The sequence below is a fragment of the Zonotrichia leucophrys genome, chromosome 2 (genome assembly GCF_028769735.1).
Source record: "Zonotrichia leucophrys gambelii isolate GWCS_2022_RI chromosome 2, RI_Zleu_2.0, whole genome shotgun sequence".
Lineage (NCBI taxonomy): Eukaryota > Metazoa > Chordata > Aves > Passeriformes > Passerellidae > Zonotrichia > Zonotrichia leucophrys.
The window spans coordinates 141,336,201-141,350,773 of record NC_088171.1 but is presented as its reverse complement, the minus strand read 5'-3'; the positions used below and the strand labels follow the sequence as shown (position 1 = coordinate 141,350,773).

At 43.8% G+C, this 14,573-nt stretch overlaps 2 protein-coding genes across 4 annotated transcripts in view; one reads left to right on the top strand and one right to left on the bottom strand.

Annotated features, from left to right (window-relative positions):
• Positions 1 to 1,242: 1,242 nt before the first annotated feature.
• Positions 1,243 to 14,364, bottom strand: NTAQ1 (N-terminal glutamine amidase 1). 3 transcript variants are annotated; one of them, XM_064706646.1, is made up of 6 exons: positions 14,223 to 14,364; positions 13,956 to 14,055; positions 13,262 to 13,312; positions 11,101 to 11,249; positions 10,647 to 10,771; positions 1,243 to 2,541 (listed from the first exon to the last, which is right to left on the bottom strand). In XM_064706646.1, exons 1-6 carry the CDS (start codon positions 14,294 to 14,296, stop codon positions 2,408 to 2,410), a joined length of 633 nt encoding a protein of 210 aa, XP_064562716.1. In that variant the 5' UTR covers positions 14,297 to 14,364; the 3' UTR covers positions 1,243 to 2,407. The 3 variants fall into 3 exon arrangements, with proteins under 3 accessions (XP_064562716.1, XP_064562719.1, XP_064562717.1); XM_064706649.1 differs by lacking the exon at positions 14,223 to 14,364 and adding an exon at positions 11,699 to 11,756 and having other exon boundaries at positions 13,956 to 14,057; XM_064706647.1 differs by lacking the exon at positions 1,243 to 2,541 and adding an exon at positions 8,325 to 8,853.
• Positions 14,308 to 14,573, top strand: part of ATAD2 (ATPase family AAA domain containing 2) — a 30,523-nt gene continuing 30,257 nt past the window's right edge. Inside the window, exon 1 of the mRNA XM_064706645.1 lies at positions 14,308 to 14,412. The gene's annotated coding sequence lies outside the window, so the exon portion shown is untranslated. The remainder of the gene's footprint in view (positions 14,413 to 14,573) is intronic.

The window sequence follows — 14,573 nt, the reverse complement described above, 5'->3', positions numbered from 1 at the left end:
TCTGGAATGACAACTTTTTACAAGAGCCACACAAAGGTGGTTAATTATAGAAAAGCTATAATCACACACACCCAGCCTGCTGCATGTAAAATTAAGCACCTGTTCAGAATGATTACAGAGAGAAAGGACTAACTCTTCATGTTGGGTTTTTTTTTAAACTTGCATAGTCTGAATAATGGTTGTGACTGTTCTTCTTTACAGCCTTGATGCTGAAACTAGATTAAACCAGGCAGGCTCTCGTGTCTTGACCCCCACTAAAGGGAGTGTGTCACAGATTTCACGCACCGGAAACCAGCTGAGGTTAAATCAAATGACATACTCAAGTAGGGAGGGATGAGAACCTCATGTTCTGTAACAACTTAAAGGGCCTGTTGAGCAATGCACAGGAACTCTGTGTCTGTGACACTCAGCCACTCAAAGGGTAAGAAGTGCTTAACACAACCCGTTCATCTGCAACGAGGATCTTGGCATTCCCACCTCTGCTGTGTCTAAGCCAGTGCCCTGGCAGCTACAGGAGCTGAGCAGGCAAACTGCTGCTGCTCTGCACTGCCACAGCCGGCCTGAACATCACTCAGAACCATCAGCACCATCATCTGCATTCCCCCAGTGTGCCTGCTACATCAGCATCAAGAGCTGCCATTTCATCCAAACATGGACACATCAGACCTTTTACACAGGAGTGAGCATCTGGTTAAATCCAGCTGTCCCCTCTTGGGAGGGTTTGTGCATCAGTTTATCAGGAATCCCAAGTTTCATCTCAGTTTCTTCTGGTGACACTGATCAGAGTGACAGAAACTGCAGAAGAACTGTCCCACTCCAGAGGGGAGTGTCCCTACAACTGGCCTCCCCACCAGTCCATGCTGGCCTCAAGGAATATGTGTAGTAGCAGCCTGTCTGCACAGGCAACCAACTGTGCTGCATCTGGCAACAGAAAGTTGAAGCTCCTGTATTCAGCAGCCCTCATGGTATGGAGAGAGATGTCTGCAGGAACTGAATCAATCCCACAGTTGTTCAAGTGGCTGTCTCTGCTGTTACTATGCTGAGTAAATTCTCTAGAACTGATGAGAGATACAGTAATACACTATGTATGTAACAATAAACCTGGGTAACACATACAAGATTCTTACAAGTTTTGATATTTTTCTTTACTTACAAATAAAATGACTCCTTAATACTTAAAATCTTTACTGTGCTTTTCTTCACAGGAATGAAATATATCACAAATGTTTATTATAGTCTCAATCCCAGCAGGTTTCCAAGGCCTGACTGGCTAAAGCCCTGAGCAGCCTGGTCTGATCTCATTGGACCAGGGACTGCCTGACCCTTCTAACCTGTGTTCTTCTACCAGTCTGTGAGCCTGTGATGTGCTAGGGTATAAAGTAGCACAAGTCCAGAGCTGAGAATTAAAGACCTCATTTTAGCCTGTTTCTGCAATTCCACACTAAGAAGTGTGAGACTGCTGCAAGCCCTCAGCCAGCACGAGGCTTTCCTGGGATGCCCTGCAGGGATGCAGCTTGGCATCACCTCTGAGGATATTCAGCAGCAGGCAGCCCTGAACAGGGAGCTTTCTCACTCCCTTCCCCCCAGCCATATGGCCCTGCTGATTTCCTTACACCAGCAGGAGCAGCTGTCTGACCTCAAGGCAGGCCAGCTCAAGGAACCAAGAAGCAAAAAAAAAAAACCTCAACAAAACTTCCTTCTTTCTGTCAGAACTACCCTGAATTATCACAAGGCCAAACAAACACCAAGTGCAAGAAGATGGGAGCAGGTGAGAATGCACAGCCAGCATGACAAGCAAAAATAGCAACTGCATCTTCCAGGAACTGTCAGCACTAGAACACTTCACTGAAATGGCAGGATTTAATTCTCCCCTGGTGCAGCACACAAACCTGGATGCTCACCTGGTTTTACACAGTGCATGGGAGTTCACAACTGAACTACTAAATCAATTTTCCCTTTACACTTCTGCTAAACAAGGACTAATCAGTAAAGCTAGTGAGGAAACTGAGATGTACTGTCTGTTTACATATGATTGACAGCAATCACAACATGAAGAAAAACCATATCCCACTTTTAAAATGTGACAACTTGTAGCAATTTAGGCTACAATATTCAGAATTTTATGCACATATTTTTCCAAAAGCTTTTTTTGCATTTTTCAGTTTAGGCACAGTAGCTGGAAAAGCAATATGTTTATGGTGGCATGTCTGCCTTTGATTTGACATTCAAAACCAAGTGCATTCTTACATAATTAAAATAAAGATTTTTATTCAGTTAATGATATTTCTCTCTGGGTGTTCCATTTTTCCAAATACCTATTGCATGTACAGAAATGTAAACCATAAATACAATGTAAGAGCAGCAAAACAAAACACATCCACTCAGAGCCAGAGGAACTCTGCTCACTTCACTGTCCTTCCAAGGCATAGCTGTAATCAGTCTGACTGCCAAATCGATGCACAAAGTCTGAAAGGGAGAACACTGAGCCCCATCCCACTTCGGGATTCATACTGATGAAATCATCCAAGTTCATCTTGGAATCTGAAAAAGGACCAGAAAATGGAAATATCTGAGTTCCAGATGCAGGTTCTGTAGCACAGGTATACATCTTTCAAGAAAACATTCCAAACCCCTCTTCAACAGCTTGTTCACTCCAGCAAGATTCTGCAAATGGTATGGTGGTACAGAAACATCAATTTCCAGTCTCTGAAACATCACTTTTGCCCCCATTCCCCTCTCTGCCCAAGGCAACAATCACACCACAGGATCAGAAAGCAGCCAGCACTACAAACTAGCATGTGTGGGTAAGGTTTTTCCCTACAGCAGCAGCCTAGAAGGGTTGAGTAGTGTTAGAGAACTGGAGTGCAAACAACAACCAACACAGGGAAGGGCAATGCAGTCTTCCTGCATTCACACAAATGGGCTGACTCAAAAGCAGGGGAGATATTATTCACCCATTTAAGCTCTGAACCAAAGTCAGTGGAGTCACCTTTTGCACACAGGAACAGGCTCACAGCAGCAGGCAGAACTGCAAGTTGTCTCTCAGAAGTGACTGGCCCCTTGGCAAAGCTGCAGTTTGTTACTCTCCAGATTACAGTAGTTGTGTTCCCTCCAGCCCTGAACTTTTTCCTCACGGAACACAGGCTCACTGCAGGGCCACAATATGCAGAGGGGAGGAGATGTGTGACCTAACCCAGTGCCAGCCTAGAGGGATGCTCAGGTGAAGAGGAGCACAAACTAGGCTGGGGGCAAATACTTATTTTTTGTGAATCCTGAATGACAGAATTAAGTCAGGGGAAAAGTTTAACTGGCATGGATTCAAGAGAAAAGTAACCATGACTGCTCTTTGCCAGGATTTAATTTGCTCTGTTTCCTGCAGGAGGGGTGGAAATCATTCTGTCCCATTCATGGATGGGCTCACTGGAAAGGTGCTGGTGTGCAGTTTTGGGTTTAGGTGCCTCATACTTCCTTTTTCCAGAGCTGGCTTGGTACAAGCTTTGCTGACTCAGAACCGTGCTGATCAGAGGTTCAGTTTTGATGACAAACATCTGTGGGCTTGTTGTTTTGACTTCTTACCAATGATGTGCACAAATAATCTTTTAAAATGACCATTAAAGAAAACTGGCTGAGAATGAGTTTAAGGAACAGAGTGGTAAAGCCACTGTTACAGTTTTACTTCACAGATTTACTGTTAACAGCTCTTCCTCTGTATTAAGTATTTACTTTACCAGGGATGATTCATGTGTGCATTTAAGGATTAAGAATCAAACAAGAGGAGGCTCTAATGAATAGACTATAAAATCCAAAGGATGGAATTTGCTTCAGCTGCCAAATGTTTGTGTAACTAGGCTTACCATTATGGACAGTGCAAGCAAGGAAAGGAAGATGATTCAGGAACCCCAGACCCAGGAGTGCCAGGCACAATCCAGCCCCTGAAGGCCTCTGTTTGCACCACATCTACTCAACAGCACAGCTTTGTGATTTGCCTAACCCCAGCTCTCACCCTTTCTGAGCTCTGGCCCCTAAATCTTTTCTTGTTAACCTGTTTGAACTCTGTATACAGAAATTCCTTATGTCCAGCCAAGCATGCCCCTACTGCTGAAGTGAGTCTGGCAGAACAGGGATCATTTCTGCCTGTGTGGGAATTTAAAATAGCACAAGCTCAGCAATTTGCTGTCATAGCTCAAGAACAAATTAGCAGTGGGTAACAGCTCTTGCTTGCTGGAGCTGTTACCCACCGTTAAATCTGTTAAATCTGTTTTCCAGTTTCAAACTGCTCTTTTCCTCCCAGATGCTTTTTCAAAACTAATGTGATTCTTCATATACATTAAGATTAAATAAATAAATAAATCTCTGCTTTATGTGCATTGAGCATACTAAAATAATTCATAAAACAATTCTGAGAATTGGAAAGCAGTCCAAAGGAGATTGTTCCAGTAGTTACAAACACAGCTGCTGTTTGCAACTTGGAAGTTGCTGCCGCAACGCCTGCAGGAAATTAAATTTTCTCTAACTTCGGAAGGATTGTGGCAGATTGTTTTACCAAAGCAAACAAGTCCATTCCTGTGAAGAAGCCGTCGGTAGATGGCACTGGAGCAGCACGGGAGGTATCCGTAGGGAAAACCTTAGTGAGACCTCTCCCGTTTGATCCGTGTAATAACATTGCTCTTTCCTATCTGAACGCCGTGCGTGCCGTGTTAGGCCTTACAGCGTTAGGAAACAGCTCGGCAAAAATGCATGAGAATACCACAAAGTCCTCTTCCCGAAGCAGGTAAGAGTGACAACCATCAGAATTTTAAAAAGATACACCTGGATGCTACAGCTGGCAAACCAAGATGGAGATGATCTCTGCACAAAATCACAGAGCATGTATCCTACAACATTTTTACAAGACCAATAGCAGCAGAATTATTTTAAGATTTACATCACCCTTGCAGGCCCCCTCAGGTGCTGTGACTGTTATACTAGCTTGCATTTGTACAATGCCTACAGCTCATCTTCCTCTTTGACCAAACTTTGTTACACACCCCCCACAAATGAGACCTATCTGGCCCATTCTGGGATTCCTGCATAACTTTATTTTTGTTTAAATCAAGTCTGCCACTTTTACCCCAAGCAGGGATGAAATAAAAGGCCACTCACTATCTCAGGCATTGTTAGCCATGATACTTGTGGCTTCTGCCAACAGTAGTTAGAAAGCAATGTTTAAGCCAAGCCTCAGCTTGGCTCACAGACCTTGGACTATCTCAGTGTAACCACAGCTGCCCAAGGGCTGCTGGAAGCAGGGAACTCTGGAACAAAACCTCCAAGATCAGTTCTGCTAATGCTGAAAACCTTGGGGGCAACTAAATGAAAGTTGGACTCGTCACAGACTTGTGGAGGTGTTTACAGCTCTCCTCAGATCTCCTCCCTCGTCTGAGCAGGGAGATAAGTCAGGACTCTTCCCACTCTCAGCTGGGAGGCTGCTGTCTCCACCCCTGAGATAAAACTGACTGTGCAAACCATCTCAGTGTAAAACACAGCTCACCACTTTAAATTGTATTTTATAGAAAGTGGTGTAACTTCAACAAGCCACTCTGGTTATTAACATGCTTCCTAGTTGTGTCTTTATTGTATCTATCTGACTTGATTCATTGCTTCCACAAAAGCTTATGAAGTAAGGACCTAACTTTACAGACTGGAGTTTTATTCTCACATGAGAGCAGCAGAAGGTTCCCATGGAGTGCACAGGAGCTGCTTGTATCCCTATCAGTGCCTTTTCACTCTCACTAGGATCCTGCTGCCACTTCAGAGAGGAGATACAGAGCAACTGCAGACATCTGCTGGGTCTGTCTGAGAGATTTCCTGTTACAGATATGTTTGATACACAGCGTCTCCAGAATTTCTCAGCTGTCCTATTCATGCTCTTCAAAATAAATTTTAAAAAAATCCAAGTAAAACCCCATTATTATTGACTACCAGGGATTTTATTAATGATAAAAAGAACAAAAAGCTTTTACAAATCAATCCAGCAAGTGTGTTACTGAACACCTTGGGAGAACTGAAATTCAAACCAGTGCTTTTCAGTGTTAGAGCTGCTGCTAACACTTGCACATAAGCCACACAACCATCTGTCTGGAGTAATTTTGAAATGCACTGTGCAAGCTGCATTTTACAGAGGCTTGCAGTAAGGAGGGCTGATCTCATCCTAAGTCATAAACTAAACAGAATCAGACCTCATTAATTTGTGGAAAGAAGATTTAAAAGAAAACCAAAGGTTGGGCTCACCAGCTCTAGAATAATGACTCTGTTCACCAAATCTCACTTTTTATTATTTTAACAAAATATCCTGTTTCTTTCAACAGGAGGTCAGTGGCAAACAGGTGGGACCAGGGGAATGCTCTGCAGCTCAGGTATGTTTATTCCAGCAGAGCAGCTTTGAGGACTGTGCAGCCAGTTAGGCTGGCCAGTCCCTCCTGCAATCCATGGCAGCAGAGCAGAACAGAGGCCACAGCAATGCCAGTAAAAGGCACAGAGGCCTAACTCTGGGAAACAGCTAGAGCAGGGCCAGAGCCAAGGGGCTAATGCCTAGCATGAGAGTTCTGAGGAGATACTGAGGAATCTGAGGGTTTGGTTTTTTTATTGTTGTTTTATTGGTTGGAATGGAGTTGTTTGTCTTTTAGAAAAATGCTTTTAAAAATCACCTTGTGCCAGCTTAAATTTTTTAGGCATAGACTGGAATTTATGACTCTATGTAAGCTTATTTTTGATGATTTATTTTGCAACCCTATGAGCAGGACAAATACAGTTTAAGATTTATTCCCTTTGAGTTACTAGTAGGAGAAAAATGCCTAATTTGTTAATGATCAAGATTGCTCAATTCAATTCCAAGAGTTTTTGGTAGCAGGGAGGATTGTAGGGCTGGCTCCTCTAGAAGTTTCCCTCATGTCCAACAGAGCCACTGCCAGCCAGCTCCAGGATGGACCCACCTCTGGCAAAGACTGAACCCATCAGTCACTGTTGTACTACCTCTTCCTTTAAGAATTTTTTTAAAAGCTATTGCACAGAAGTAATTGTGGCCAGAGAGGAGTGAGAATATGTGGTGAAACACCTCTGCAGACACCAAGGTCAGTGAAGGATAAGGGGCAGGAGGTGCTCCAGGCACCAGAGCAGGTATTCCCCTGCAGCCCATGGTGAAGATGATGGTGAGGCAGCTGTGCCCCTGCAGCATTGGGAGAAGCCTCAGGCTGGAGCAGGTGGATGCCTGGAAGGAGGCTGTGACCCTGTGGGAAGCCCATGCTGGAGCAGGCTGCTGACAGGGACCTGCAGAGCTGTGGATAGAGGAGTCACACTGGAGCAGGTTTGGTGCCAGGACTGTGACCCTGTGGGGGATCCATGCAGGAACAGGCTGATCCTGAAGGACTGCACCCTGTGGAAAGGGAGCCACACTGGAGCAGTTCATGAAGATCTGCAGCCCATGGGATGGACTCACACAGGAGAAGTTCATGAAGAACTGCATGAGAGGAACCTCACACTGGAGCAAGGGAAGGACTCCTGTCCCTGAGCAGCAGCAGAAACAACCTGTGATGAACTGTGCAGCCCCCATTCCCCACTGAGGGGGGGGAGGAGGTAGAGAATTGGGAATAAAGCTAAGACTGGTAAAGAGGGAGGGGTGGAGGAAAGGTGTTTTTAGGACTTGTTTTGATCCTCATTATCCTGCTCTGATTTTGATTGGTAATAAATTGAACTAATTTCCCTAAGTTGAGTCTGTTTTGCCCATGACAGTTAATTGGTGAGTGATCTCTCTCCATCCCTAACTCACGAGTTTTCATTGCATTTTCTCTCCTCTGTACAGCTGTGGGTGAGAGTGACTGAGCAACTCTGGTGGGCACCTGGCATCCAGGCAGGGTCAAACTGCCACAAACATCAAAGAACACATATAAAAAACAGAAGGAATATAAAAACCCTGCATCTTCTCAAAAGCTTAGGAATTTGGTTATTCTAAATAACAGCAAAAACAAACCCAAAAACCAAAACAAACCCCCTCTGTGCCTCACAAATAAATTGGTATTAAACAATATGGCGTCACTTCTGTCAGCCATCATATTACAGTCACCTCTAACATGAAATATGTAAGTAATTTAATCTTATGCAAACACAAATCAACAGGGAAAGCAGACTGGTCTATCAAAGTGAAACGGCAGGGAGAAAAAAGTTATCTGCAATGGAATTTGGCATGGACATGAACATTAATACCCCAGGCTCTTTTATGATAACAAAAGGTCTGCCACCCAGTTTCACATGAAGTTAAAAATAAGGCAACTTTATGCCTGATAACTGTGCTGAGACATTACAGCTGGACTCCTCTCAGACTCACAGCACTGTGCACATTGAAGCATGCATCATTACAAAGTACCTCAGTGAATACAAAGGAAAGACAAAGAGGAAAGCTGGAGGAACTGGTACTAAACAAACCAAAACTTGAACTGGACATCCTAGATCTGAGACAATCTAGTCCTGCTCTGACTCAGACCTTGAAGCTCCCTAGAGAATGACTTCTCACCTTCAGTGGGTACAGGGTAACAAGTTTCTTTCAGCCAGCTGACCAGGAGAGCAGAGCACATTACCACAGTGCTGCAATGCTGTGTCCACTTGGAGCTCCTCAGCACAAAAAACCCTCCAAAATATGGACATACTGGAGCAGGCCCAGAAGAGGAAACTCAAGTTGTTTGGTGCAGGACATTTATTCAAGGACAGGGTCAGAGAACTGGGACTCTTCAGTCTTAAAAAGAGAAGATGAAGGGGAGCATCACTACTGCCTACATCTACCTGATGAGAGGTAGGACAGTGGAGCCAGAGTCTTCTTGGAGGAGCCTGGCAACAGGTCAAGAAATGAAAAATGCAAGTTGGAACATCTGAAATTCAGATTATATACTAGGATTTTTTATTCATTGTTTGTTTACCATGACAGTGGTCAAACATTGGAACACTGTCCAGAAAGTGGTGGAATCACCATCTCTGGAGGTGTTCAAGACCAGACTGGACAGAGCCCTGAGGAACACCTGTTCTGGGCAGATGTTGGACTGGATGACCTGTGGACATTTCATTCAGCATGCCAGGGTACAGAGCAAAGAATGCATAAGAGGAACTAAGAGCTACATATCCTTCACTATCTACCAGCCCCACTGAGAACCTGGAGGCTGCCTGAGGCCTGTGGCTGCTGCTCAGCAGTGAGGGAAAGCTCAGCCACAACAGGCAAGGGGAGAGTTACAGGGCCTGCAGCTATGGAGCCAGGTACTCCAGCTACAGATACATGTACACATCTGCAACTGAGGCATTATGTAACCTACTACCCACAAGCAATGGGTTTTTTACTCTTTTGATTTGAAAAGAATTTTTTGCTTTCCTGGTCTGACCTCATCTATGTTCCTCACACTTTCATTAGCTCTCAGCTATCAAAACAACAAGGTTTCCACAGACAAAAAAGTTCTCAGCACCTACAAGGCTCCAGCTAACAGAGAACCATTCACTGTAGTTCAGGAATCCTACACTCCCTACAATACTTGTGCATAAAACTCTGCTGAAAATAATAACCAAGAGTTAAAATTCAAGGCACTTCATAACCTGGATTGTTTAGAAAACATCTAAAGTCTCATAAAAAAACTACATCTGTGTTCCTGCTCACTCCCATAATTCATTTCTACTCTCATGTGAAACACCAAGCTTCCTTAGAAGCCAAAGCAAAGACTTAATTAATTTTACTTTATTTACTTTTAATTTATTTTACTTAATTAATTTGCTGAGAATTAACTTCCCAGCAACTTAAAACCATTTGGACCTGAAGACAGAGCTATGTTTTACTGATCCTCCCTTCTCTAACATAAACACATAGCAGTACTGCATTATTAAAAATCAACAAAACCAAACATGCAGAACAGTAACATGAAAACTCTTTCAAACTCTTTCAAAGCAAAACGTCACCATGCTTTCCTTGGAAGAAAATGAGAGTACAAACAAACACACACATGGCAAATGTTACTCAGCTTGCAAAACAGATGATTAGAACAAGCTGAAGTGCTGTGTGATAAGAATGCTTTAAGCAGCTCTACAGAATGGGATGCAAGTCCACCTCTCTCTGCCTGGCCCAGAGGCTATCACTTACACGAGGCTTAAGGCTTAGGAAGAACTTGCCAGTGACTTTAAACATCCTGGGGTCCATTCACCTGATACAGAAACCTCAAACATTTCATGCAGGCAAACCCACCACACTGAGCAGAGTGAAAACTTCCTCCTGCCAACACTACTTTGCCAGAATGGGATCTGTGTGCTACAGTGTGATATAATCACTGTGTGAAAAATTTTGTGATCCCTAAGCAAGTTATTTGGCCTGTCTGCTTCAGTTCCTGCTGGAACAGTATTACTTACCTCACTCTCTGCTCAGTTTATGAATATCAGTAACTAATGTTTGATACCAGTAAATGCCAGAAGGCATGTTGGATTATGTGTCCAAAAAAGAGAGTGCCAAAAGAGAGTGCTTCATAGCCCTATTTTTCCCATATGAAGTGATAAGCTGGCTGGACAAATGTGATAGAAGTTATTTATTTCCCATGTGCATCCTGGACTACTTCATTCAGCACTGTAAGCAGGAAGGAGTTCTGGGAGCTCACCTGCAGTTTCAATGCAAGGGTAGGGAGGAGGAGGCTTCTGCCATTTCCCGTTTGCATCCTTCATGTGAGATCTGTCTGAAGCAAATGTCTTCAAGTACAAATCTGCTCGAACCATTCTGATTTTCCTAAAACAAAATGCAAAATTGTATTAAAAGATCCATGTACACAATACTGCACTAATCACCCAGAATAAGAGCACTTTCCTCTCATCAAGGAGCACTAATGTTATTAAATACACAAACCAGCAATGCTGGGCCAAGTTGCTAACACAAAGCTACAGCAGGAAAGAAAAGGGCTTTTGATGACTAAGGTGAAGAGCTCTAGAAAAGTAACAGAATGCATTTATTTTACTGAAGTATAGTAAAGAAACCTCTGTCACTATGCACATACAAAGAGAACTTCAACTTTGATTTGATGAAATAACATCCACAGTCTCTACATTTCATGTCATCACCTGTGAAACTCCGGCCGAAGGCTGTCATCCAACCTGAAGGCCTCCACACTGTACACATGGAAAGGACAGGGAAAGGGCAACACTGTGTCCAGATCATAAATGAAGCTCTGCTCCCCGCTGCAAAGATGAAGTAGAATAACATGGTAGTCCTGGGAAGAAGGGGAATTGCCATTAATTAATAAAAAACTGGCAAAGAGAATGAAAAAAAAATTATTTTCCTAAAAGCATAAGTTCAGATTCATTTTTTAAAGCCTGCTTGCTGTCCTTGAATATTAAGCCTGTAAAATTTCTGGCAACAGGAGAGAGATTTCCTAGCGTCCATCTTGCCCATCTGCTCCTCCAGAAACCTTGCTATTCTCCCCATTTCTCTGCAGCCTCCTTTAAGCCAAGACAGCAAACTAAAGTGTTTGAAGTAAGTTTGAGTAAGTGTTTCTTACTCCTAAGAAAACAGAAAATCTCTCTCATGTTCCACACCAAACCACAAAAGTTGTTCGGTTATCACTTTTTATTAGACTCAGTCATAAATTAACTCACAAGATAAAATGATAGGTTAACATTAAATTTACCTAGTGATCTCTTCTAATAAGAGACTTTGTACCTGTTGCAGTAACACGGCCTGTGAATTTGAGTGTCGAGTGTTCAGCTGCCAGAAGCACCTGAAAAACCAGCACACCACTGAAAAACCAGCAAACAGCTCAGATCAGGAGGACCACAGGAGTGAGACAATTTCCTCTAGCAGCTCTTGAAGCTGGGAAAAAATATCTACATCACACTTTTTCCAGGCAACTATTTTATCTAGGGGTTATGCAGTGCAGTTTTACTCCTTACCTTGTAAGAAACACAGGAGGAGATTTGAGGACACTGCAGTTACTGACATTACACATCTGGTGTGTGCACTGCTGTTTTCCAAAATTAAATTGAAGGCAGTCCTTAACAACTTACTTAAACTTACATTGAATCCACTCACAAAAAGGGTTGAGCACTGTCTTTTGACACTCTCAATATTAAAACCACAAAGAAATTTGAATGAAAAAGATTTGGGCAATGTACTTCACTAGACCAATATACATACACAACTGTTTAGAAAAACCTATTAGAGAGTATAAGAAAAATTAGTTTACAGGGTTTATACAACCTATGATCCATTGAAATGTCAAAGTTAAAAGACCTTTGAATCCATGAATTTTTAGGAGAAATCCACATTCTGCCATGGCCTTTCCTGACTCTGCTATTCCCTTTTAGGTCTTCTCTGTAGCCCTCAGATCTCTCTTTAAACCAAACTTTTTTTCCTTTTTTTTTGTACTGTAAAGCTACCAATATTTTGGAAGAAAGTGAGTGATTCAGAAAGCAAAAAACTTCACAAGTTTGCAGATTACGCTGCAGAATTTCAGAAACAGAAATTGCCACAAGAAATAGGAAATAGTTTTTTTCTGTGCCAGGTAACTGAAAGGACCCTATAATGATACCAAGGAATTCTGCACCAGCAATTACTGAACTACATTGATCTATATTGATCTATATTGAACTATATTGATCAAATGACATTTCAAAGCCACTGTTTATGGGTCAGTTTAACCTGAATACACACATAACTTACACTTTTCTATCATCTGGCAGGCCTACATAAATATGTTCATCCATCTACTTCTTACAAATAGAGTCATCTACCCACAACACTACAGAGCTGGCAGTCTCAATACCCAGATAATAATTTTCACAAATCTATTAAGCATTCTTACTATAATTAAGACTTGTCACATATTGATTTTACTGACTGTCCTGCTATTAATTTATGAGGGATGGTGCAAAGGAGCATTGGATTTAGGCTAATTAGAAATCTGTTGTAAAAAAATTGTAAATATTAATGCAAAACTATGCAATGTGTTGAGCTGGAAGTGACTTTAAAAGGTCCAACCTATTGCTCAATGAGATTCTCCTCAAGCCAACTGCCCAGGACTGTGTCTGGAGAGCTTCTAAACATCTCCAAGGATGGAGACTCCACAACCCCTCTGTGCAACCTGCTCCAGAGCTCCACCACCCTCAGTAGAAAATGCTCCTTTATGTTCAGATGGAACAGATTTTTACATGCCCATGTGTGATCCTACAGCTATCAACTATAGAGGCACACACTCAAAATTATTGAGAGTAATGAATGCCTTACCCAGACAACAGGCTCATCTCCATGTCCAGACTTCTGCTTCCAGAGTGGAATCTGAAAGTTATAAATGAACCTGAAGTGAATAAAATCTTTCAGATTAATACAGATTAATTTAAGGTAAATTGGTTCGTTTTTTGCTAACCTATCAGTTTCCTCAGCTTACATCTGTGCTGCAGTATGAAAGCTTTTTTCTAGTTTCTCTCTCAGGAGGATGAAACTGGAGATACTATTCTGGGCTACATTAAAAAGAAGTGTGATGGAACCACCATCCCTGGAAACATCCAAAAGACTTGAGGATGTGGTTTAGTGGTGAACATGGTGGTGTCAGGTTAACAGTTGGACTTGATGGTCTTAGAGGTCTTCTCCAACCTTACGGTTATTATGATGGTTCTATGATTTTATAAAGATAACTACTCTCCTAAATTGACAGATTACAGACAGAATTACTCCAACAGCTCACATGCTTCATTCCACCGTTCTGAATGCAGTGCATAATTAAAAGATCTCACGTGGTGCGGCTGGCACACCTCTGAGCCAGAGCGAGCTGCAGGACGGGTTTGGACTGAATCTCACCTACAGGCTAGGCTAAAGGCTCACTCCCCGGCACTGGGCTGGGACCATTCTCACCCACACCGGGCTGCGCTCTGCAGGCCCGAGCCTTTCCACAGCTGTCTCTGATCACATCCCATTGACTCACCATCCTCTTATCATTGGATATGAAAACAGCGTAAAATTCTTCTAAAGGGTACCGATCCTGACTCCTGATGTAGTCACAAAGCTTCCAAACATTTTCTTCGCTGCAAAACACAAAATCGGTTATTTATTTTGTTTTCCTCCAACTTCATTTTTCGAGGCGAAAAGCGAGCCCAGGAGGGCGACCAGCAATTCCCGCGGTGGCCACGGCTGCCCCTGCGCCTCACGGCGGTGCGAGGGGCACCGGCCCTCCCGTCCCCGTCTCCCTTACCAGTAGCAGCTGGTGTAGGTGCAGGCGGGGCGGGGCGGCACCGCCGCCTCATAACCGGCCTCGGGCCGCGCCATGGACGCTCTGAGCGGGGCTGAGGGCGACGCAGTTAGCGCTGGGCCCGGCGGGAGCAGCCGCTACGCCGTCCCCGAGGACACCGCGGCCATCCCGGCGGGGCGCGGGCTTTCCGCGGGTACGGCCGGGGCAGCGGCGGGAGGCCCAGGGACCCCTCGGGCGGGCGGGACAGGACGGGGCGGAGCCGCGAGCCAGCCCCGCCCCCGCCGCCGGCGCAGCGCTCCGAGTTTTGGGCGCCAAACGGCTGCGGCGCGCGGAGCCGCAGTGCGCCGCGTGCCC

Excerpts from the sequence above, each read along its gene's own strand:
- NTAQ1 (XM_064706646.1), bottom strand. The coding sequence starts at position 14,296 with ATGGCGCGGCCCGAGGCCGGTTATGAGGCGGCGGTGCCGCCCCGCCCC. Across the intron at positions 11,250-13,261 it reads GAGATGAGCCTGTTGTCTGG|GACTACCATGTTATTCTACT; the intron begins GTAAGGCATTCA and ends CCTTCTTCCCAG. Across the intron at positions 10,772-11,100 it reads CTTCGGCCGGAGTTTCACAG|GAAAATCAGAATGGTTCGAG; the intron begins GTGATGACATGA and ends ATTTTGTTTTAG.